The sequence below is a fragment of the Taurulus bubalis genome (assembly GCF_910589615.1).
Source record: "Taurulus bubalis genome assembly, chromosome: 11".
Classification (NCBI taxonomy): domain Eukaryota; kingdom Metazoa; phylum Chordata; class Actinopteri; order Perciformes; family Cottidae; genus Taurulus; species Taurulus bubalis.
Genome location: NC_136599.1, coordinates 23,457,520 through 23,482,908, shown reverse-complemented (window position 1 = coordinate 23,482,908; position 25,389 = coordinate 23,457,520). Strand labels below are relative to the sequence as shown.

Here is a 25,389-nt window from a genome sequence, read left to right as displayed (position 1 = left end):
GTCTTCTGAAAACCCCAATGTCTCTTGTTAAATCATTTGTATATAATTTGTCATCTTTACAGATTAATTAAGAGTGGTTTGTAGTTTATGACACTGCATGTATCCAAGTATGCCAAATAGCTTTCAGGGGAGCCCAATTTATTTATTTTTACAGGGTAAAATGTATACCTGGATGAGGCAGGTGTCGGGATTAAAGGAAGGTCTAGCTAGTTTCTCTTTACCCTCTCCCCCTCACCCCCCCCGATATTAAGGACGATTTTACTAAGCCCTTTTCACCTTAACCACGTTAAAGGGGATCACTCATGAAATCGTCAGTTGTAGAAATCAAATATAACATCAAGTAGCATTAGTAGCAGTTTTTCATACAGTAGCCGAAGAGAGCACCGGCAATACATTAATGAGGCTGCGGTGGCTGCCACACGTCTCCACCTGCACAAATGGATCGTGCTGACATATGACTAACGGTGCTAACGCAAACATCAAGGAAAATGAGGTTAAGCAGTTCCACCTTAAGCTGTTTACTCACCAGGATGAACTGGGCCGAGGCTGGGAGACACTGTTGTCTTCAGAACACCATCCCATCACCCAAAGTAGGGACTATGCAGCCTTCTCCACAGTGCACCCCTGGCCTGGAGAGTTCACTGTGCAAACCCTAACCGTCACCCCTTTCGGCGTCTAGTAGGATATGAATACCTTTATTAGCCACGGAAGTGGGGGCCCTTCTGGTGAAGTAGAGGAAAACGGGTATCACGCACCGTCTTCCCCTTGTTGGCCTCATCCATGGAGGAAAGGGCAACGTCCTGTCCAACTTGGATGGTACACCTCTCATGACCATTGCTAATAGCTGACATAAGATGGCTAATTATATATAATGAAATATCTGCAAACCATCGAACAAACTGCATGTGTAGTGCTGTAGAAAAACAGAAGCCATATACAGTTTCCACCCTTTTCACTGTGATATGGCTGTTGCTGTAATTGCTGTCTCCTCCCAGAGGCAGCGTCAACAACATGCCAGCCGCAAGGGCCAGAATGGCAGCGTGGGGCGGTCAGGAGGGGCCGAGCATGGCTCGCCCTGACGTTTGGTCTCATCAGATTCAGTTTGTTGGGGCCCTCGCCGGTGCTCAGTGTACTTTTATTCTGAGTGTATTTAAAGATGGGCCCTGTAGCGTGAACGGTGGTCTTGCCAGGGGAAGAGGAGGAGGGGGGGGCGTTAGGAAAGGCAAGACCTCGCACCTAACTCGGTGGCACTCCGTCGGCTATTATCCTAGTGATCCCGGAGGAAACAACAATCCTCATCCGATATTGGCATAATACCTTTGGTCTTTTATCTCACCCCGTGCTAAATCGTTAGGTTTTTGTGTTATTTTCAAAATAAGTTATAGGTTTTGTGTAGGGTGTTTTACAGCTTGCGCTCAAGGTCCCCTGCGGTGGGCTGTAACTCCTCTCAACCCTTATCAAGCGAGTACGTATATCGTCTATACGCTTGCGGCTCTTTAGCCCGTCTGTTGCGGCTCCCTGAGGCTTTGACAAAACAAAACAAAAAGACGTTTTTTTTTAATTCTTCTTTTTTTTGCCCAGTGGAAAAACTTTCAAAGGGAATTCCTCTTATCTTGGAGTTTTAGGTAATATTGGGTCACTAAAAATCAAAATAAATGTTTAAATATTTCTTTAACTAAAATGTGCGTCACATCCTGTCACGTAGCCATCAAGCCTCTTTCCCTGCAGATGGCTACTCGTGATTCAGAGCCCCGCCCTCGCTAAATTATCAACGGATAAATAAAGAAAAAAGAAAAGTCACGGAGGAAAGTAGAGCGTTTAATTCTGCGTGGACGTATTAATTTGCTTTCACTGCCAACGATGCTGCTGACCTGTCTACTTGATATGTGGCGAGAAATTAGCAAAAAACTAAAAATGTAATGTTGAAAGACTCTTCCAGAACAAGCATCTGCTGAACGGTGTCAAGCTGCAGAAGAGCGATTCCTCAACTGCTGCAGCAAACTGAGCAAAGTAAATATACTTTCAGGAAGCCGATCAAGTCTCCAGACTCAACTCCTGCTGCTGGTTCTGTGGCCGCTCATGAGACACTGAGGCGTCCGCTATAAAGACGGATCCTCCTCCTCTCTTTGCGGAGCTCACGTAGCAAAAGATATGCGTTTAAAATGTAAAACTCACATGAAGACAGGGATCAAACCTGCTACCTTGTGATTACAGGACGAACACTCTACCACATGAGCCACATTTATAGACAGTGTTCAAGGTTTAATTGATCTCAATGTAGCCGACACATGACTATTTTTGTCTTCTCTTCATAAGAATTTGATGGTTATAAACAGGTAAAATAGCAATACAATGTCAAAAATTGTCTTTATTCTTGTTCTATAATTTCATAAATACAACAAACTATAGTTTTTTGTATATATATATATTATGACTATATCTAAAACTTCAGAAGCTGTGATATCAAATAGCTATTGCGGCTCCAGACACATTTTTTTGTGTGGAAAAAAGGGCAAAACGGCTCTTTGGATAGGAAAGGTTGCTGACCCCTGGTCCATACCTTCTCTCTACCTATTTTGATACCATCTCATCATTATGACAAACACTGCAAAAGTCTTTGCCCAAAGATACTTACCTTAAGTCTCTTTGGTAGATTCAGTCGTCACTTCTGTATCTCACGGTGGATGGACAGGGAAAGAGGGTTTAAATTGTTTTAAAGAACCAGAATCCTTGGTTTGGTTTCAGTCCCTTACAAATGGTAAGGCAGAGTTTTATTCATAGTTTCTCTTTCATACAAAAAATTCAATCAAACAGTTTAAAAATCACAAGTAACTAAGAGAAATGGTTAAGTTCAGAGCTGGTGAATAAACACCTGTTCTCTCTTCTCTCCTCCTGCACAGCCCCCCCCCCCCCCCCCCCCCTCCTGATAGCAGAAGTTTCTCCAAGACTCTAATGCTGGAGATCTGTCCCAGCCCTTAGGGGTCCAATCAGATGTTTCTCCTTTTCTAGTAAAGATCCATATTAAGTCCAGTTTTCTCAGAATCTGGTGCAATCCCTATTCAGACTGAGATCTGATGAAATTCTTTATCAGACTGAGTTCTGGTGAAAATCCCCTTTTCTCTCTCTCCCTGTGCATCAGCTCTTGTACCTCCTAGACACACTTAACCCCTCCTCCTTTTCTTCAAGGGTCAATCCTAGATCCTGTCTAAGGGTCAACCACTGAGGGTTTGTTGCCTAATATGGTAACACTGGCTGCTGTATCCTATTACACAGGAGAGTTTTTTACAATACCCATAATATAGAAAAGATTATAAAACATAGCAACTTATAGCATCCTATGCATTTTATGTGGTCTAATCACAAACTATAATTGAAATAAAAACCAAACAGTATATATGTTCAATGGTTATACAGAAAAAGAAAATGATTATATGTTTATAATAGTTAGACTTTTTGACTTTCATATTCTTCCTCGATCACTCATCTCGGGAGTGACCACACGGCCTAAGCTTACCCGTGCCTGGGCGTAGGTGTGTCTGAGGGTAGATGGGCGGACAGGAGGGTCTACATCCTCACGGCAACTGAGGCGAGAAGTCCAGGCAGGTGGTCTGCCGGCAGTTCCTCGTCCCTAAAGAAGGGGACCGGGTTTGCCGCCTCGGCAAAACACAGCTGCCACAAAACGGAGAACTTTCCTTTTCTTATCAAAGCTTATTTTTCTATTGTGAAGTTCACAAAGAAACTAAACCCAGAGGAAACGAGTCAGATGTGTGTTCACCAAATATATTGACCCATAAGTCAAAATTTCATTTTAAAATAAATGATACGTGTGTATGAGAGAGAGAGAGAGATCTTTAGCCTTGTAACTAAGCTGGAAAAATAACACTTTTTGAGGTTATAGAGGACGATCTTATGTACCAAGCCGACCTTTTATACCTTTTATATTTTTGACTTAGTAAATTGAAGTTGCTTGTGGGTGAGGAGGTCCCTGAACACTCCCTAATTCTTCCATTCGCTTAGTCCTCGCAGTGCCAGTGCATCCAACAGGCAGCATTACGAGTGTCACCGCAATACATATGTGTACAGCAATCAGATTGATCATTCGCAACTCTACAAAATAATAGTGACAACCTGTAGTATCCTCCAACCTGCGAAATCACCATTTGTGTAATGGTAAACTTGGCAGAGTGTAACGATTGTGCGAGAGCTTTCACTGGCTTCATTTCCACGGTTCACACAATCCATTTGTACAGGTGGGGAAGTGTGGCAGTCATTAATGTGTTGCCAGTGCTCTCTTCGGCTACTATATGAAAACTGCTACTAATGCTACTTGATGTTATACTAGATTTTTCCAACCAGTGATTTCATCAGTGAGCCCCGTGGTTGAGGTGAAAAGGGCTCAGTAAAATCATCCTTAATATCGGGGGAAAACACAAGGTAGCTCCTACACAGTAAAATTGACAGTGCTCATGCAACACTAAATTGGGCTCCCCTGAAAGCCATGTTTGTATAGTTTTCATACAACTTGGATACATGCAGTTTCATGAACCACAAACTACTCTTAATTCATCTCTAAATGTGACAAACACCAGACCTGAGTTATACTCGAGTCCGTAGATGTGTTTGTAATGATTTCAATATTTTGCCCTCTTGCTTTTTATATTGTGTTATATGCTTTATGCATTATACACTACAAACATCTAATTGATCTCTTTTTACGCGTTCACCGTTTACAATAAGAGGTATTTAGCTGCAGCTGCCCCTTCTGAGTTGTCATGGGTTAGTGCCATCTTTTCTATGTTGATAATAATACAAAATTATATTTAAAGGAAGTATTAAGTAACAAAAACAGACAACAAACTGTCCTGATGTTTTTCTCCTGTCACCTATACGATTCTTTCTCTCTCTCTCTCTCTCTCTCCTCGCTCTTTTCTCGTGTCCTATCTGTGTCCTTTTTTAACAACACAATTGGTTTTCCACATTAATGGAGAACACCTCATTAACATTTTCCACGACCATACATACACCTGCACACCACATGGATCATTGCCTCGCCCTCTTAACCTCCTCTTGTTTACACTGACACGCGTCCTTCACCCTCAGAGGAAGGATCACAATCACTATCCTCATTATTATGGTATAGTAAAATAACATGACTCTGTTGGTGTGTGTGGGTGTGTGTGCGTTGCACTTTGCCCTGCTACGTTGGTCATAATGTATACAAGCACACGGTGAATTTAAAGTGTGTGGAATGACTCGTGAAAGATCAGTTGGGAGGAATGATGCTTACTCTATTTTTGATTTACACTTTATGTCCCTCTGTCTGTTGCCACTTCCAACTAATCAGCCGTCTCAGCCGTTCACTCTTTCAGTGAAACCAATCAGATTGTGCCAAGACCTCTGAGCCTGTCATCATCACGCGCTGCCGCCAGCTGTCATTTCAGTGTCAGATCGTGGCAACCCTCCTCAGCCTGTTTTTTTCTTAACATTAATTTAGTCGAGTTAAGTCAAGTCCGAGACCAGGGCCCATTAAACGTGGTAATTTGTGTCTGTGTGTGTGTGTGTGTGTGTGTTGTAGGAAGGGATGAAATGTGTGCTGCAACACTGTCTCTCTCTCTCACACACACACACACACACACACACACACACACACACACACACAGAATGGGCCCTGATCTCGGACTTGACTCGACTTAAGGCCTTTACACACAAGGGGAGTGATATTTAAGTGACACAAAAATGTGAAATACTTGATATTTCACATCACAACTATTAATCCAACGATATGAATTTGCAACAGTTTGCCAATGAAAGGTTCGATGAAATGTGCAGAAGACCAACGACCAGAATCCTTTTGACCCAGAGCAGTGTCTGACAATCTACCAGTGGGACATTAAAGAATGTCATACCTCACAAACCGTTACATAGTGTATATGTCGAGGGCTTTTATTGTGAAAGGGAAGAACAGAAGGAGTGGATCTGGTCCTCACTGCTTGGTTGGGAGCCTCCGTGTTGTTCGACACTATAGTGTAACACATAGTGTGTGATGTGACATTTTTCCCGCACAACGTGATTAGTTAATACCTTTTTCCGCCGCCATGCAAAAGCTCAGAAAGATTGATTGCACTTTTTAAAAGTACAGCACAAAAACAACAGTTCGCAAAAATATACTATTGTGTTAATGAATTGCATGAAAGTCTCATCACTTCTAAAATATTACACTGGCACACAATTACACTGTGATGTGCAAAAAGATCAAACTTTTTAACCACTTTTGTAACGCAATATGTTCAAGAAGACCGTTGAACCTTTTACATGATAAAAGAAAACGATAACTATAAGGTTGGAATATAAACCAATTTCCAACAACAATACCAGCATTGACTTTCCTGTGCTCAGTGGAGGAAATATCCACAAGCCTGTCCTTCACTTTAGTTCCTAAATCCTGAAGCTTGAATTAGACTTTTATTCTGAGCACGCCAACAATGGACCGATCCAGTTTGCTGTCCGCCTGTTGAGTGGTGCTGATCTCTTTCCTGCTGAGCGGGCTGCACTCTGCATAAGTTACTGGTCGTAATTTCACATTCATGATTCAATATTTCAGATTTGACTAAATGATGCACACTCATAAGCTAAAAGGTAATTCCCACTGGGTTTAATTAGCACATGGAACTACGCGGCCGTCAGAAAAAATGGTTAATGTCATAACCGATTTCAAACTTGATAAAGTCAACTTAAATGTCAATTCTGCATTTATGAAGGACGTAGAGAGGTAAGAGCTTAGTGGAGCGACCTGGTGTCTTCTCACAGATGGCAGGTGACCGAGGACGGTGCACGCAAAGCTCTATAGTGATGACTATAACAATAATAATAATGTGAAAATATCAATTACATAGAATTACATTTTATAGATCACACAAAGATGGAATTGCTGCGGAGGTTGTTGTAAGACCAAACGAGGCTCTCTGAAAATGAACTGTAGTTCTACCAAATGCAGACAAAGACTAGAGAAGTAGATTGAAGGGAAGAGGTTTATTTGAAGGGGAAATGGGTGGTGAGAATGGCAAGAGGTACAGCAAATATGTTGTAAAAGTATATCAGCAAACATGAAATACATGATAGTCCTATAGCTGAAACATTGTGATCAACAGCCACCAGTGGATTGGACAATTAAACCAACTGTGCTGAATGGACATGAGTAATATCAATCTAATTAGGACACATGTAATACATAAGGCTTAAACTTGGATGCTTTTAGTGCATTTAGCTGTATTTTTACTTCTTAGGGTCAGTAGGTACTTCTTCACTGGCTGTGTAGCATGATTTGATGTACCTCCGTGTTCAGAGGTACTGTACATCCCCTCCAGTGGTGGTTTGGCTCCATCTAAAGTATGAGGGTTGCCACTGAGAGAGAAATAATAGAGAGAGAGAATTCAAGATGCATCGACACACTCCAGGACCAAAACTCAATATGTGTGCAGCCGGAGACCAACGCAGCAACACACATGAAACTGTGCTGAGCTCTTTCAAAATCTGACAGATCTTTTATTTTATCTTTCTCTCTTACTTCCTATGGTTCTCACTCTCAGGCCTACCATTACATTCCATTGTTAAATTATAGCTGTAATACATTTTCTTAATTTTTTGTAATGACTTTATTTGTAATGATTTAGTTTTTTGAGATGTGTATTGTCCCATAGCTTACAATGTACAGTATATTATTCTCCTCCTGGATGGATGGATGGGGATATATATATATATATATATATATATATATATATATATATATGTATATATATATATATACATATATATATATATATATGTATATACATATATATATATATATATATATATGTATATATATATATATATGTATATACATATATATATATATATATATATGTATATACATATATATATATATATGTATATACATATATATATATATATATGTATATACATATATATATATATATATATGTATATATATATATACATATATGTATATGTATATATATATATATATATATATGTATATATATATATATATACGTATATATATATATATATACGTATGTATATATATATATATATGTATATATATATATATGTATATATATATATATACGTATATATATATATACGTATGTATATATATATATACGTATGTATATATATATATATGTATATATATATATATGTATATATATATATATACGTATGTATATATATATATATGTATATATATATATATGTATGTATATATATATATGTATGTATATATATATATATGTATATATATGTATATATATGTATGTATATATATATATATATGTATATGTATATATGTATATATCCCTATGTAGGAAATACTTAAAAGAAATAAACCGTCAAATAAATTTAATTAGTTTATGATTATGGTTGTGTAAAAACACCAGAGTACATCTGACTAAGCCTTTCTTTACTGTTCATCGGTCATATCTCATTTGTTTACACCGTGTTGGAGCCAAATATTTACTTTAAGTGTGTGTGTGTGTGTGTGTGTGTGTGTGTGTGTGTGTGTGTGTGTGTGTGTGTGTGTGTGTGTGTGTGTGTGTGTGGGTTTATGATGCCAGCCTGCTTGTGGTGCCGCAGCAGGCTTCATAAAACATGTCAGCGAGGACCCAGCGAGCAGCAGTGGAACTCATCATGCCGTGATTGGACAGTAGTCAGGGAAACGCGTCCTCTACTACCAGTCTTTGTTCAGAGGACATTGGGCTGACTCTAAAAGTAGAGCCTATTGCATCCATTTTTAACTGACTTTTTAATAAATGTATCCTATTTCAAGCTTCGTTTCCTTTCAATATCAAGTTATAAAAACAGTTTTTTCCCAAATTGTCTGGAATTGTTGCCCATCATCTCTCCACCAGTTAGCTCTTGTTCCATATTTTATGAACCACTCGATAGGATATGAATTCAGTGGGTACAGAAAGTATTCAGACCCCTTTAAATGTGTCACTCTTTGTTTCATTGCAGCCATTTGCTAAAATCAAAAAAGTTCATTTTATTTCTCATTCTTGACCCCATCTTGACAGAAAAAAACAGAAATGTAGAATTTTTTGCAAATTTAAAAAAAAAAGAAAAACTGAACTATCACCTGGTCATAAGTAGTCAGACCCTTTGCTCAGTATTGAGTAGAAGCACCCTTTTGAGCTAGTACAGCCATGAGTCTTCTTGGGAATGATGCAACAAGTTGTTCACACCTGGTGGTGGCAGCATCATGCTATGGGGGTGTTTTTCAGCTGCAGGGACAGGACGACTGGTTGCAATTGAAGGAAAGATGAATGCGGCTAAGTTCAGAGATATCCTGGAAGAAAACCTCTTCCAGAGTGCTCTGGACCTCAGACTGGGCCGAAGGTTCACCTTCCAACAAGACAATGACCATAAGCACACAGCTAAAATAACAAAGGAGTGGCTTTGGAACAACTCTGTGACCGTTCTTGAGTGGCCCAGCCAGAGCCCTGACCTAAACCCAACTGAGCATCTCTGGAGAGACCTGAAAATGTCTGTCCATCAACGTTCACCATCCAACCTGACAGAACTGGAGAAGATCTGCAAGGAAGAATGGCAGAGGATCCCCAAATCCAGGTGTGAAAAACATGTTGCATCATTCCCAAGAAGACTCATGGCTGTACTAGCTCAAAAGGGTGCTTCTACTCAATAAGGGTCTGAATACTTATGACCATGTGATATTTCATTTTCTTTTCTAATAAATTTGCAAACATTTCTACATTTCTGTTTTTTTCTGTCAAGATGGGGTGCTGAGTGTACATTAATGAGAAATAAAATTAACTTTTTTGATTTGAGCAAATGGCTGCAATGAAACAAAGAGTGAAACATGTAAAGGGGTCTGAATACTTTCCGTACCCACTGTAAATCCCTGTATCTTGACTCTAAGGGAGCCGGAAGGGACGATTGAGTAAGATTCAACTCTTCTCTGGCTTATCTCAGATACTTCTGTACCTGCTTGTTAGGATGCTTGATTTGAGAAAGAAGGTAGTAAAGGACCCTGCTTTCTTCTCTTGTTTGTTGTTTTCCCTTTGCTATGTTATGTCATATGTTAGTGTTATTAGTATAGTATATGTTCTGTGCACTTTTCTGTTCTCGCGCGTGCACACACAGACACACACACAGACACACACACACACAACATGATACAAAAAGATTTGACAGACAAAAAGTAATCCGCCGTTCAGATATTGTATTTAGAAAACACTTGACATCTTTGAATCATTCCATAAAAAGATCATTGATTTCAAGTCCACTGTTTAAAAAAAAAAAAAAAAAAAGAACATACAGTACCAAAAAACAAAATAGAAAAGAATATAAATCACTTTACAGAGTGGTTTGTCAAAGCTGGGGATTGATTGAAAAGCACAACTAGAAGGACTGCGTTTACACATTCACAAGGACTCGTCAACATCAGCGGGAGGGTGTTGAGGTCAATTCTTACGGTGACATGACAACAACACAGGCAACATACAGAGGGTTGCGTTTCACTATCACATGAACATAAAGGACAAGAGGAGGAGTTCTTATGGACGAAGAAAGGCAGGAGCAGAGTCAGGGCAGCATTCCTTTCATCATCCCACAGTGAATGCAAAAAAACAACAACATATGTGTAGAAATATTATGAATAAATTATTCTCAAAAATAAAATCGATGTTAAAAAATAAAAACGCAAGAGTTGCAAGGCGGCTTTGGCACATTTGTGTACTTACAGTACTGTGATAATTAGGTCCAAATAACTGCTGATTTGTTATACTGCATGGCATGCCAATTGTGCGTTGCCCTTGGCAGCTCCAACTTACGAGCCGTTTCCCATGATACCTTTCTCTAAAGCACCGGCACATCAGCATTCAAAATGGCCACTAAATCCCCCATGGAACCGCTGTGATTGGTGGATTTGTGCAGGTTCAACACAAGTTGTGTTTACATTGTATTGTCAAGATAAATTTTAGTGAACTTTTGTATCGCAAAAGTAGAAATGTGAATTATGCGCCCTTCCATCAACTGGGTTGGAGAGAATAAACTTGCCAATCGGCGAGTTTTCGCCATGTTTCATGCTGTCCAGCGCTGAAGATGACTTCATGCAACAATTATAATGCACGCTAACGGTTTCAGCAGCTGATAAGTCATGTGACTTAAATGTATGATACGTCAGACATATTTTGCAAAAGCGTTTCGATATCCTGTTCAGCACATCCTTTACGACTTCAAAATGCATGTACAAATACATGAATGGAAACTACGTCTAACGAGCTACGATAGCTTTCTCCTTCAACGAGGTCCAATCCGTCATGGCGCAATTTCAGTCAGAGTTGAACTTGGCTCAAAAAATGTGCACAGACTTACTGCAACCCAACATCATCGCAATGATTCCACAGGTAATACATCATTTAGGAGCAAACTTTCGACACTTTAAAAGCTGATGTGACCCGGCCTTTAACTTGTACTTCCCAAGCTTCTCAGATCTTTTGTGAGTTTTTTTTTTTTTTTTAAAGTGCAGCTATGCGATTGCTGTGGAAGAGAAACATCAACGCTCTGTCTACTAAACTCTGTCAAACAGAGCATGTTCGTGTATACAATTTTCAGCATTTCATTTCTTCTCTTTTCTACAATTAAATGCAAGCCAATTAGTGGTCATACGTATCTTGTACATGTACAGCAAAAATACATGTGTGCTTTTCTAATGGAAAATAGATTTGTGCTGCTGTACTGTGACTATTAGACTATATTGACATCATATTAATATAAGTGCCTTCGGATACTCTTTGCTTGAAATGTCATGAAATGATTTGGCTTCATAATTACTGGCCTGCAGATACAGTACACCACTGCTTCATCGTGAGTGGAAAGGGAAGTGGCGTTATTATCTTCCAGTAATGGCAGAAGAACAGAACAAGAAGATGAATACAAATACCTTCTTTTCCCACCTCCACATCATAAATGCTTCATACACATGGCATAACATATTTATATATATATATATATATATATATATATATATATATATATATATACCACAAAGGTCTCAGCTGTTTCAATGTCTTTCGAAGGAAAATAACATAAAATGTGAAATAAACAAATGTCCTCAGACTTACATTTTAAAAAGTCCTTTGAACTGATTGGACACAGTATAGAGAGATCTGTAGAAAGCTTGTGAGAAGCTTGTGTGGCGCCGCCCCGTCAATCACACACTCGGGCACACACACACCCATGTGTAGTCACACGTGTAGGGTTTTCTTCCCAGAGAGCAGCATGTAAGAAGTCATTGTGTATAGAAAGCTGTATGTGTGTGTGTGTGTGTGTGTGTGTGTGTGTGTGTGTGTGTGTGTGTGTGTGTGTGTGTGTGTGTGTGTGAAGGCATCCTGTTTGTGGTATGTGTGTCTGTATTATTCTTGACCATATGTCTATGTGCATGTGTTGTCATGGACGCGTGTGTCTGTTGGGGGTGGTGTCATTATGGCTGAGAGAAGGCTGTCGGTATAAAGGAAGAACCACCCAAACACACATTCACACGCTGCACTAAGCAGCACCTCCACACACACACACACGCTCGCACACACACACACACACACAGTCAGACCAGAGACTCAGCGATCAGGGGGGTCTCTGACGTCATAACCTGGCGTGCAGGTTGACGATGACGCCGTCTTCAGGCAGGTCTTTGACGGGAAGTTCGCTCACGTCCCCTCCTCCATGGTCGGTGCTCTCACAGCTACTTTGAGGCGACTCTGGAGGAGGCTTGTACAGGATGCTGGCCAACAGGAAAAAGATTGTCCCCACCACCTAAAAGAAGAGGACAGATGAGAGAGGAGGGTTACAAAAAATCCAGATAAATGGTCCTTACAAAAAGGCCTACAGCGGAGGAGTCTGCTTGCACATAGAACTCGGCAGTCACTTTCTCATAATTTGACAATTTAGGAAATACACTTATTTATTTTCTCGCTGGGAGTTTGACAAGAAGATCGATATCACTCTCATGTCTGTGCTTGAAGCCAGAGCCCTCAGGCTGTTAGCTTAGCATAACGACTGTAGCATGGGGTAAAGTAAAGAAATACACCTGGCGGCACCTCAAGCTCCAGCTTCTGGTTCTGCGGGGGGTAACCGGGTCTTGGCGATCAGTCTCAAAGACACTTTTAATCCTGTTTGCATATTGCATAGGTCCATATGTGTACAGCAATCATACGCCGTATGATTGTAAAGCCCTCTGAGGCTAATTTGTAATTTGTGATTCTGGCCTATACAAAATAAACGAGATTGAATTGAATATTGATTAGAATAAGTATGATGTGTTGATTTGTAAGATGTTGAGGTGTTGGTAGGGGCCTTTGAACTCAGACAGAGCTAAGCTAGCCATCACTCCCTGCTTTCCGGTAATATGGTAAACTAAGCTAATTACATTGAAACATGCACATCCAATAGGCCCCAACAGTCCCTAAGGCGGAGTGACGAAACAATGTTATTGTTAGTGAAGCAGAGAGATCTTACCTCACAAAGCATACGTTTTCAACAAAGACATTGAATGAGTGTGAGGCTGCAGCAAACGGCCTACGTTAGTATTACCTTATAGATGATGCCAGCTACTAGTGTGTACCGGCTCATGGCTGAGTTATGGTAGAGGTAGCAGGAGCCCTGCTCCCCACACTTATCCTGCCACAGTAAGCAGGAGATGTCAATCACCGAGCCGAACGCTATGGGCCCTGGGATACCACCTGCGGGGAGACGGCAACAAAGATTGGACGAGATCCAAATACGTTCAGCCACATGATCGGGATTCAGAGGCTAAAAGGAATGCAGCGGACCTACCAAGTGTGCGCACCACAATCCACTGGATTCCGAGTCCAAAGGATCTCTGGCTGTCTGGCACACACCTACGCAACACACAGTAGGTCAGACATGAAGATGACGACACAAGTTGATCCTTTCTTCAGCTCCTTTTGCTGCATTTGTTTTATCTGCAGTTTTCCCCCGACAGTACTACAGTGATCTGTTCAGAGTGCCATGGAAGTACTAGAAAAATATAGCTGCCCATGTAATGTTTTATTTTATTTTTCAATGCAGTTAGCTGTGTACTTGTAATGGCAAAACACAACAACAAGTAGTCAAGCGTGACATCAGTCACCTGAGTGTGGCAGTGAGGGCCGGGATGCTACAGAGGAAGGTGAAGGAGATGACGATGAAGAGTAAGGAGAGGAAGGCCGGCATGTGGTGGCAGGTGCTGCCACACTTCCCCGTTAGAGCGAAGCCCTCCTCGCCCCAGGACACGTTGCCCACCACACAGCTGCATCCAGAGTACACCTGGAAACACACACAGGGTGCAACAGTTCAGAAGCTGAAGATGTTGGAAGTTCAACCTAAGCTCCTGTATTAGGTCTGTATTAATAATCTGTATAGCAGGTACTCTTAAATATGTCAACCATTGAAGACCATTTTAACCAGAGCTTTTGATTCCACAGCCATTACAGCATTAAAGCATGTATTCTATTGAATGGTTTCAGTCTAGAAGCCGGGCTTCAAAATCTTAACTTTTACTATTTTTCACCAGATTGTCTCATGTTTGGCCTTTCTAAGAGGATTACATAGCTGATCTAACAGGACATTAGTAGAATATATATTCAATTATATTTTCTTAATTCAGAGCTATTCAACTGTTCAACTAAACTGCTTTACTAATATTGCTGCTTTTAAATTAATAAAGCAGTTTAGGTGAGCAGGTTAAGTGTGAATTGTAAACTGTGTAATGGTGAAGATAATTAGGTGAAGATAATTAAGAGGAATAAATGTACATTGTTTAATTATATTATCCCATACGTTGTAGGTGTAACAAAATGCTATTGTCCTTACAATAAAGTATATTTATCATTTGGAAAGAAAACAGTTGTTTTGTTTGAAGTCCATTTCATTTTTCATTGAATGAAAATTAGTGCCTCTGCTGCAGAATTTAGCATTATCAGCTTCTACTAACGCTGATAATGTAAATGACTACAACTGCATTGAATTAATTTGAATGCAGTGCTGCTTGTTAGCGGGAGGTTTACAACAAGTCTTGAGACGCAGTGGAAGTCTTTGTTTTGGGGGAAAGCTTGAACAATGCTGTCCCCTGTATCTACAGACTTGCAGCTTTGTGCTCTCTGTGACTGTCCTCAACTAAATAAATTATTTGTGGACTAACACTCATAAGATTGTGTTGTCTAATCCATGAGTTGATTTAATATCTGTAAAACAGAGTTTCTTCGCAAAGAATCACACACAAAAAACACAGAATAAAATCTCGGGATAACCAGAGATGTGCACATACATTTCTTAAATATAAGTCACTGAGCATGAAACACACACAATAAAACGACTAATGGACAAATGACCAAGCGACTGAGAGCAAAACCAGCGATCAGTCAGCTGATCTGCTGAGAGTGGGCACTACCTGTTTGCCCGTGGATGGCTCGGTGTGGTTGATGGAGCTGCAGCCAGCGTGGCAGGGCGAGTAGTACATCACTCCGTCTGCCCCACACACCGGGTTGTACAGCTCTCTGACACAGTTGCAGTCTGCGTTACAGCCCACCGTCAGGTCCTCCTCCAGGGAAGAGCTGCAGACGGACCAATGAGAGGGAGGGAGGGAAAGGGACGTGTGGAGACGAGGGCAAAGAAGGAGGTCATTAGTCGTAATGGTTTTGGACCTCGTACTCTGATCACTAGCACTTTCCGAAGTTGCTACTGTACAAGTCATCATGATGGTAATTACTCTGGAGCACATGAAGACATTGCTGAACAAGCCGGGCTGTTTTCATATAACGTTCGCGCTTCTACGCGCTATACCTACGAGAAGGAATATATTAGTATTAGTATTTTATGTTCCACAAAATCAATTTGGATGTGATCCATGTTATCCGTTTACAGTTTGTAAACAATGATGACGTACGTAAGTGTGAGCACACTTTTTAGCAACGGAAGTAAGGCGAAGAGCAATAGCTTGTCAAGCTATGCAAAGCCATACGCCTCCAAAGGCTGAATGCAAGCTAAACAAACCCATTCAGACCTGTGAGCTATTTGTCAGTGTATAGACTACTGTATATTAACTGTATATATATATATATATATATATATATATATATATATATATATATATATATATATATATATAACGAGTGGCCCAGGAATTACTGGCCAGATATATACATGTTTTAGGTGGAGAAGGCCAGTGTGTGGCGTTACACCAGAGAGAAACTACAAGCGTACAAGCGCAAAATTGACAAGTGTTCGTGGACAAATATACTGTAAAATATCATATCGAACTGCACAAACTGCCCTGTATCTCAATACATATTGGTAAATTACATCAAAGGTCTACTTCATTGGTCTGACTGAGTCGAAAAACCATGAAGTTAATGCTAATGTTTTGTGGTCGCAATGGCTTAACCACGTTCTTTTCCCTTCAAGATTATGATCCAACAATCTTAGGACAATTCAAATGTTTACTGAAGTAAAATGTTCCTCTGTACAGCTAAGCACCTCCCATTGGTGTCTATTCAACTATTCATTTTATAGGAACTTCCTTTGAGTAAAATCTCATATCAATTAATTACAATAAATCTAAAGTCAGATTCCCAAATTCCATGACCCCCATTAGCAATCAGATACTAAACGCAAATTCGACCAGTTCTGTCAAGGAAAGAAATATAAGATTTGTGGATTAAATTCATCTACAATCCCATTTGAAATTAGACAGGTGGCAAACAAACCAGCTAGGAAGAATCGCCAAAATATGCAGACCTGCTAATGCTCACACAACGTTACGCACAGACTGTTGTTAGGAATGACCACAATAATTATCAAATCTTAAAATATTACCGCATCCTTTCTGAAACAAAAGTAAAATGAACAATAACCTGAACTAATACACGTTTTTAGTCAAAAGAAAATCACAAAAATAAATCAACATTAGGAGCCAACACCAACAGTGCCCACCTGTTTCTATACTGCAGCTCGCTTGGCTTGTCATACAGGTCTTTGTACTGGTCCAGTTGCTGCTTCTCCAACAGACTGTACTGGTACGGCGCTGTGACACCGGCCATGGGCACGTTGGGGCAGTGGATGAGGAAGATGAAGATGGCGAGCAGACTGACCATCGCACACATCATGCAGAAGCGGATGATTCCTCGGCAGCGCAGGTTCAGTCTCTTCACGATGTAGCCGCCCAGAAAGGTGCCGCCGCCACCGGCTGGTACCACCATGTAACCTGAGGGGGGGGGGACATGGGCATGCAATCAGGCTGCAGTTCTACTGTTAGGCCCTTAAAGAAAAATATCAACTTGTAGACATGAAGTATAACAATCTCACAAGTTAGTTGTTGTGAAATATACTCGGTAGACTTGTGCTCCGTAGAGGATGAACTATTTTCGTTGTGGAACACTGCATTGGCTTTTCTTCAGCTCCAGACTCAGAGTGGGGGAAGGGTCAACAATCTCGTAAATGATTGCCATGGTTTGGCCAGTTAGAAATAAATTAATTGTTTTAAGTGGAGATTTACTCCAGTAACTGGAGTTATTGGAAGAGTTTCTATCATATGAGTTTGAAAACGATCCTAAACTCACATGCTCTAGGTACGCATAAATCATACTTATTTTACGTAACAAATGTACATAAGCCTCACCTCAAACTATTGCTGTCTAAACACACCCAAGTAGTTTTGTTGCGTAAGTAAATGAAGAAAAAGAGACCATATGCATGTAACCAGCGGAAACTGACACACCATTCAAAACCGATACACCCCCTTCTTGAGATCTCCGGCTGCCTCTCGTCGTTCGGTTGTATCGTACACGAAATCGTAGGATTTCTCCGGGATTGTGAGAACAAGCACCTCTCCTTCAGGTGAAGCCGGTCCCGGCTCCTCCTCCCAGCTGTCGATCGCTGTCCGGTCGGCGAGGGCTCCTCTGGCCACCCACGATCCGGAGATCTGCATAGCTCCTCCTCGACGCCATTCTTCTGTGGCAACCGTGAAACCTTTCACAGTCCGTAGATATATGTTTCCATAATCGTCAGTGGCTTATGGAGCATCCCTTTAAACTCTTTCCTCTTCTCTGGGACCCAAATCGGTTTCTGGTTTCCAGGTCCCTCCCAACGAATTGCCAGGGTAGTTGGTTTCAGGCAGATTACGCCTGCATTCTTAATTTCTTCTGGGCTCTGCCTGTCCAGAGCCCCGTAGTGCTTCCTCATGGTAACCACCCCTCTGACAGTATCCATTCTGACATAGGGTGGTAAGTCGTGTGTGCTATTGGCCATGTTAGTTCTTGGTTTCTTCTAGCTTGGAACTGGTTTCAACCATCCTACTCCTTGCCTTGGATTCCTTTCTTAACCTCCGGTGCGGAAGGAAGAAAAAACAAAAAGAAAACACCTTTTTTTTCTCTCCCTTTTCAGCTGTACTGTTGCTGCTGTCCAAGATCCTCTCATATCCTGACATAGAGCCCACAAGTACCAATAAATACTTAATGCTGAGACCTCCAACCCGCTGTCCTCTTCTTCGTGCGTTGTGTCAACCCACAGCCCAGTCTTTGAGGACTCAGCTGACAGCTGATCCAGACTCGCTGTCAACCCAGTTGCCTGCGTGTAGTTACGATGCCTTTCTGGCCCAGTGCCACATGCACGGCCAGCACCACCTCTTTCACAAACTCTTCTGGGACGGCCCTTTATTCAGGCATCTTGACCCCTTTCTCGATCCCAACAAAGACAATTCTTGTCATCTGGACGAAACGGTAAACTTCAGCGTTTCTTCTCCAGTGCTTTTCTTCAGTCGACTCTGGCTGCTCCGGCTTCTCCGGCTTATCTGGCTGCTTTGGCTGGCTCCCCTCCTTTTCCTCCACTCCAACTCCGGACGGTGTCGTCATCGTCCCTTCGGCTGGAGAGAGTGAGTCTGGGACCACAATCTTGTCAGTCTCTGTTCCATCCATTCTGGAACTGTATTCGTCTTTGTTGTCTCGAGTTGCCTTCCCTCTCGTCGCGCGTTGAGTAGAGATGGGGTCGGGCTTTGTGGGCCTCTCCGCAGGGTTGGCTGGAAGCTGGTTGAGGCTTCCGGCACCTCCTTCTGCTGCTCCTGGCTGGTTTGTCTTCCACGCGCAGGTAATGTGAATCGGCTGTTTCATGGGCAGAGTCACTCTCTACCCACCTCTACCTTCTCTCCGGGTCGATCCACATGAACATACATAGGTTTAAAGGTATCTTAAAAAAAAAACAATATTTCTTTTTTTATAAAGTATTAACATTACTATTGAGTTAATTGAATTAAGTTCAGCCTATTGGTTCGGCCCTCCACAACGGTCCCAATTTCTCAAGTGGCCCATTGGGAAAATGATATGTATTGCAGAGGAGGGCATGGCGGAAATAAGGTCAATGGAAATAAAGTTTTTGGATATTTAATATCTCCAAGGAACAGGTCAGAGTCCACATTCTGTCCTTTTTATTTCTCACCGGGTTGAAATGGCTTCAAAACTCATTTCGATCAACCATTGCACTGGACCGCTGCATGATTTGACCTCTTTGCTAGTCACTCACCGAACCATGTGGCAGCCTCTGAAGCGCTGAGACTGAACTGCGACTCCAAGAACTTTGGACCGAAGGTGGACATGCCAGCAATGAGGGTGGCCTCCGTGGCCCCGGCCAAGCACAGGAACAGGAAGGGGGGATTCTTCAGGAGGAGCAGCACGGACCTGGAGGGAGAAAGACGGGGCAAAGAGTAAGTGTGTGCAACTGACTGAATAAACCATCCGCTTCCTTTTAAATCAAACCAGGCCCCTTTAATCTCACCAGCCTGGAGACGTTCCTAATACAGAAGAACACTGCACTGGACCCAAAGACGTACCGTCATGTTACGTAACATGATCCTCGGCTTACTGTGTCCATGTGCTGCGGTGGTGACTTCCTGTTGGTGGCTGTGTTCAAAGTAAACACAGTTGTCAACCGAAAAGAGGCCGGGCTGTCACTCATCTGTACGAGTCCGTCACATGCCCGTCTAAATATAAACCCTGTCTGGAATGTGACATTTATTTCCTCTATATATAATAATTACTTGATGGAAGGATTGCTGTTTTTAAAACCGATCACGATGTCATGATAGCTCAAATGTGGACATTTTCTTAATTTACAAAAAGAGCACTAAATTGTTACAACGGTCAACACTTTGTATTAGGTAATTTGTGTTCGACACTCATCATCGTCATCATCAAACTAGCTAACATCACACGTGGAATTCCACTGAGAGTTGGCAGCTACTAGCAGAGCTGCCAACTTTTCAATCTAGTACTGGAGGGAGATCGTGAAATGACTATCAGATTTGACATGTTCATAGTCAGGGCCCTCCTGAACAGGATTATATTGAAAATAGTCAGTAAATGTCTAAATGGAAAAAATTGATTGAAGTTTAATAATTGGGAGATTTTCAATGGATATATCTTATTGTTTTTGACGATATCGGCACAGAACAACTGATAAACCGTACAGTTAATCCAATCCAATTTGGATCCATTGTGATTATTTCCTGTGAATACATCAGGGATGAGTTATTTTAGGATCTTTTGATACAAGTCTCTTTCCATATAATGTAGTCTTGTTATTATTTTGTAACAATCCTACGTACTTAATATGTTTTCTTCTCCCTGTTGCTTGGCCATTGTTCTCGTAGCCCTTTGATTGTTTCAACCACTGTGTAACGGAGGCCCTGATGCTATACGATTATGGGATATAGGCCAACTGTATGTTTTTGTCTTCACCCCCCTTTAAAGCAAGGAGGCCCTGTGACCCCCGTGAAGCTTTTGTAACCCCAAGTGGGGGTCCAAGCTAGATTTTCTTCTGGGGATATTGAACATTCTCCATGTAATAATTTTGCGATTTAAGGCACAAAAAGAACTCCTCATGTTGATGCTCTCAGTCATTCTGATGATGTCATGATGGTGTCACGTCATCTGTACTGTAATTATCTAGAAGGATATCTGCAAGCAGTCTCTGTGGGCAACAGGACAAGGTGTTGGTATCGGAAGGTGGAACACATTGCTGCATCTGGGTACATCTGGTGATTATTGATCTTTTTATTGGATTTAAATTAGCTGGCTACTTGTGTAGAATGTAATACAAAGTATACACATTGTCTCTCAACTCCAACTCCAGTCTGGCATCTCAAGTCCCTCTCGTCCCCAGAGGCTCATCTGTTGTCAGGACGGTGGTCCACCTGTCCGAAGGATGTCTGTACTGTATCCAAAACACTTTATCTACCGACCTCTCTAAGTGCACTACCTTGGCATGTCTTTGACGGATTTGCCGAACTGAGGGTCTGAGGCTGTGGTCTGGCTTCCGTCCTTGAGCTGGTGGGCCTCGGACACCCGCATGGCCACGTACTCCTGAGAGCCTGCAGGATATACAACACATATGTATGAATGCTTTTGTACTTCTTTACTCTTTACTCCTTCCTATTGCGAGACAAAGGAGCGTGCATGTGTATGTGTGCAGTGGACGGGAGCGGTACCCGGTAGCTGTCGTGGGTAGCCCAGGATGGGGAACGCTACCAGGAGAGCTGCTGCTCCTCCAGCCAGGAAGCCGATCCACCAAGCCCCGACCCACAGAGGGTTCTCTGGAGTCATCTCTGTGCTGTGACACACACACACACACACACACACACACACACACACACACACACGCACGCACACGCACACGCACACACATACACACACACACACAATTTTGTGAATGACTTGACATTTACTGTTATCCACCTTTTATGAATGCTCGTCCACTTATTAATATGGCCAAAATCTTACATTACAATATAGGTCAATCATCTCTCTATCAACACATGTTTTGCTAGTTCAATGGGCTTTACCATGTGATTGTTTCATATGAACTATTTTGATATAAATTAGTTTTGATGGTATATTCCAACAAATGAAAAATAGTTTTTTCTCATTTGATTATGAACTTAATGCCAAATTAACATAGCAGTTTCTTTTATTTATTTTTTTAAATATACTTTATTGGAGAATATGCACAATATGACATACAACAAGTATTGATGTGTTGATCTGTTTACAATAGTAGTGAAGAAAGTGGCAGGAAAGTAGAGCAAACAGACAACGTAAAGTAAAGAAATGACAGGAAATACAACTAATAACATACCAGTTTCAAGTGAAATTATATGGGGGGAAAATAAATCAATGTTTCCAGCTATACACTGACTATGTTAACTTGCATCAAGTCTGCTCTATTATGTATTGTTCTATCTATATACTCCATTCAGTCTTGGGTTTTCTAGTCTATTGTAACTCATCCTGCCACCCACAGCAGACTCACCTCAGGTGGATCTCGGTGTACATGGTGAGGAAGTATCCCCCCAGCAGGTAGCCTGCTGCTGGACCCACAATGGCCGCTGTGTAGAAGATCCCTGGAGAGAGGGAGGGAGAGACACAGACTCAGAACCAGACCATGGGTGTGTCAGTATAGTGCCTGTCTACTTCCTGTTTCCTACAGGTTAAAAGGGCCCCATTGTTCTTTATTGAGCTCCGTGTCCCCAAAGTTAATGTTTCATGAAGTAAAGAGAGAGCTTGATGTCAAAGACTGTTTGTCCTTCAGTGGGTCACACTGTGCTCTGCTGCTATTTGAAATTGGCGTAGTGGCGTATTTGTACCACCGATGTCCTCAGTGGATGCTGAATGATGAATATAAGGTAATGACAAGAGCCTGAGATGGGGAAATTATAGATCTGCCTCTGGATTGCTGTTAATGGCGACCACAGACCAATAAATTGGATTTGACAGATCTAGAGGGATAGTGTGCATTTTGGTTATTTCTATGAAACACGTTTTTTCATCTGTGTCCAATTCTCGGAGATAGAGGCAACATCATTGCTGTGATTGTCGTCTGGAGAGGTACTCCTAACTGGAGTCATTACATAGTGTCATTAGAGCGACACATAATTGTTTTTCTTTGATCCTAGAGGGAACGTGTCACAGCAGTTGTGCCCATTCAACTAATCCCCAACATTAAACCGTTTGAATGAACAATAAAGAAAACATGAGGGAAAGAGTGTTGTTGAGTGTCTCGCACTTCGTGATCCTGCAAACGGCAACACATCTGTCACAGTCAATCAAATATCTACCGTTCACATTCAAGCAAGCAACAGACATCTACAAAACGTTGAATGAACATGCAATCGTTTGCAATGAAATTCAGAGACAGAAGTCGGTGCACTTCATAGTCACAGCTGCCAATATCAGCTGAGATTGCCCAAACCAGCAAGCTGTAAAATTAGCCGGCAATTAGATTGCAGGTTCATTTATTTTACAAAAAGACACTCACAATTAACCCAGGACACATCGCTGAGTCCTGAAACTTCTCACCATCAAACTTTAGTTCACTCAAGAATGTTTATCGAAAAGCAGAATTGACTTCATTCATTCTCTATTGGGGTACATTTTCAGGTATAAATGGCCTTTTTTATTTTTTATCTAGCTTCTTTTTTATAATACTAAATAATTAGGGGTGCTACATAACAAACTTTATGGAAAAGTCACCAACTGGGGAACTTGAGTAGTTTATTGGATTGTTGGTCCAAACGCGTTCCCAATTGATCTTCTTCTTTGCATATACTCACATTTGTCGTCGAGGTACTATACATTTAAGATTTTGGCTCTTGGGATTTGCAAATTGCATTCTTCTGAATAACTATTTTGGAAACAGATCAATTTGTCAGTCCCATTATGAGACGGAAGGAAACAAACAAAGGACTGAGCAAACACACATGGACAGAAAAAAAGTGAACTGGGAAGAGATGATCAACATTTTAGTAACATAATAACAACATTAAAATGATCACTGTCCGTTAGTGATCGCTCAGTGAATTACTCACCAATATAAACGGGCGCATAGTTGGACTTGACGTTCTCATCCAGGTATGTGACCCCTAACGTGTAGAGCGGCGTGGCGCCTACGCCGTGGAGGAACTGGCCCAGCATGAACACAAACCGATAGCTGGACAGTCCTCCGCCCTCTTCGTCCCGGCACGGGCCGGTATGGTTGCCGGAGCACATAAGGGTCCGCTCGGTCAGACTGACTTGGTAAGGGGGCGTGGTGAAGTGAGGCAAGGCAAACACCAGAGAACCAACCGCCATGATCAGCACCCCCCAGCCCAGCCAGCGGGGCTTGTGTCCCGTCCCGCCGAAGTAGCTGACGAAAGCCAGGCAGACGCAGGCGGCAATGTCGTAGGAGCTGGCGATGAGGCCGGCCTGGTAGCTGCGCAGGTCAAAGCGCCGCTCAATGGAGGTGACCACTGTGTTGATGAAGCCGTTGATGATCATCCCCTGGAGAAAAGACGCCACACAGAGGAAGAACAGCACCCAACGAGGGGTGTTGAAAACTTGGACAGCTTTGGGCGTCAGGGCTCCCCAGCCACATAGCTGATCCGAGTCCGTGGAGATCAGCTTCAACCCCAATGGGGTCCCCAATGCGGTCCCCGCATGGGGCCGTGTTTCTGCCCCGTACAGCTGCCCCGGGAGCGTGGAAGCCCCGGTGAAAATGTGGGGCAGAACGGGGCCATCTGCTCCAGGGCTGCCGGGGCTCCTGGGGGCTGAGCCTAGTGGGCTGCCCGTCTGGGAGTCCGGGGGGCTGGGGGTGTCCAGAGAGGGGCCCCCGCCGAGAGGGCAGTCCTGAAGGTCCAGGAGCTCCTGCTTGGAGCTGAAGGAGGCATCGGCATTAAGCAAGACGGGCATCTCCCCTCTGAGGGGAACTATTCTGAGTCCTTATGGCACAGGTTGATGTGGGGGGGGTCTTTGAACTGGGGAGACAGAGTGCGATGTTTAAAATGTAGGAACAAAGCAATGTGAATCGGCTGAGGCTCGAGGTAAAGGCTTTGTGTTCAGGGTCGCTGTCCGGCCCTGAGATGATCTCTTCCTGGCTTGTGTTGCGTGCTCCATGTGGCCTCAGGGCTCTCCAGGTACTGTGTTTACCTATCTGGACAAGGTTGTGCAGGTTGTAAAGACTTCATACTGACGTTGAGCAATGGCATCCTATGGAGAGCAAAGAGAGAGAGAGATTTGATCAGGGAAGCAATCGGTTAATGAGGCACTTTGCATGAATGGATGACACATAAACACAGAATACATCACCAAGTAAAGATCAATAACCCTTAAGATCAATGTCATCCTCACATCAAGATAACAGTATAATCTGTGTGATATAAATATGTTTTCTTTTCTTTTTTGCCACATATGGATGGCAAATCGAAGGCAATACACACACGGACGTGGGAATGAACTCAACGTCACAACGCAGCTGAGCGAGTGGACTCTATTCTAACACAATCAAAGAAATTAT

At 42.1% G+C, this 25,389-nt stretch overlaps 1 protein-coding gene across 1 annotated transcript; it reads right to left on the bottom strand.

Annotated features, from left to right (window-relative positions):
- Positions 1 to 12,660: 12,660 nt before the first annotated feature.
- slco4a1 (solute carrier organic anion transporter family, member 4A1) lies at positions 12,661 to 24,785 on the bottom strand (the record flags this gene model as incomplete). The annotated part of the gene is made up of 11 exons (XM_079225645.1): positions 12,661 to 12,831; positions 13,609 to 13,757; positions 13,852 to 13,916; positions 14,168 to 14,343; positions 15,467 to 15,629; positions 17,008 to 17,278; positions 19,588 to 19,742; positions 21,322 to 21,433; positions 21,551 to 21,672; positions 22,372 to 22,462; positions 23,927 to 24,785. 11 exons carry the CDS (start codon positions 24,783 to 24,785, stop codon positions 12,661 to 12,663), a joined length of 2,334 nt encoding a protein of 777 aa, XP_079081771.1.
- Between the last annotated feature and the right edge of the window lie 604 nt (positions 24,786 to 25,389).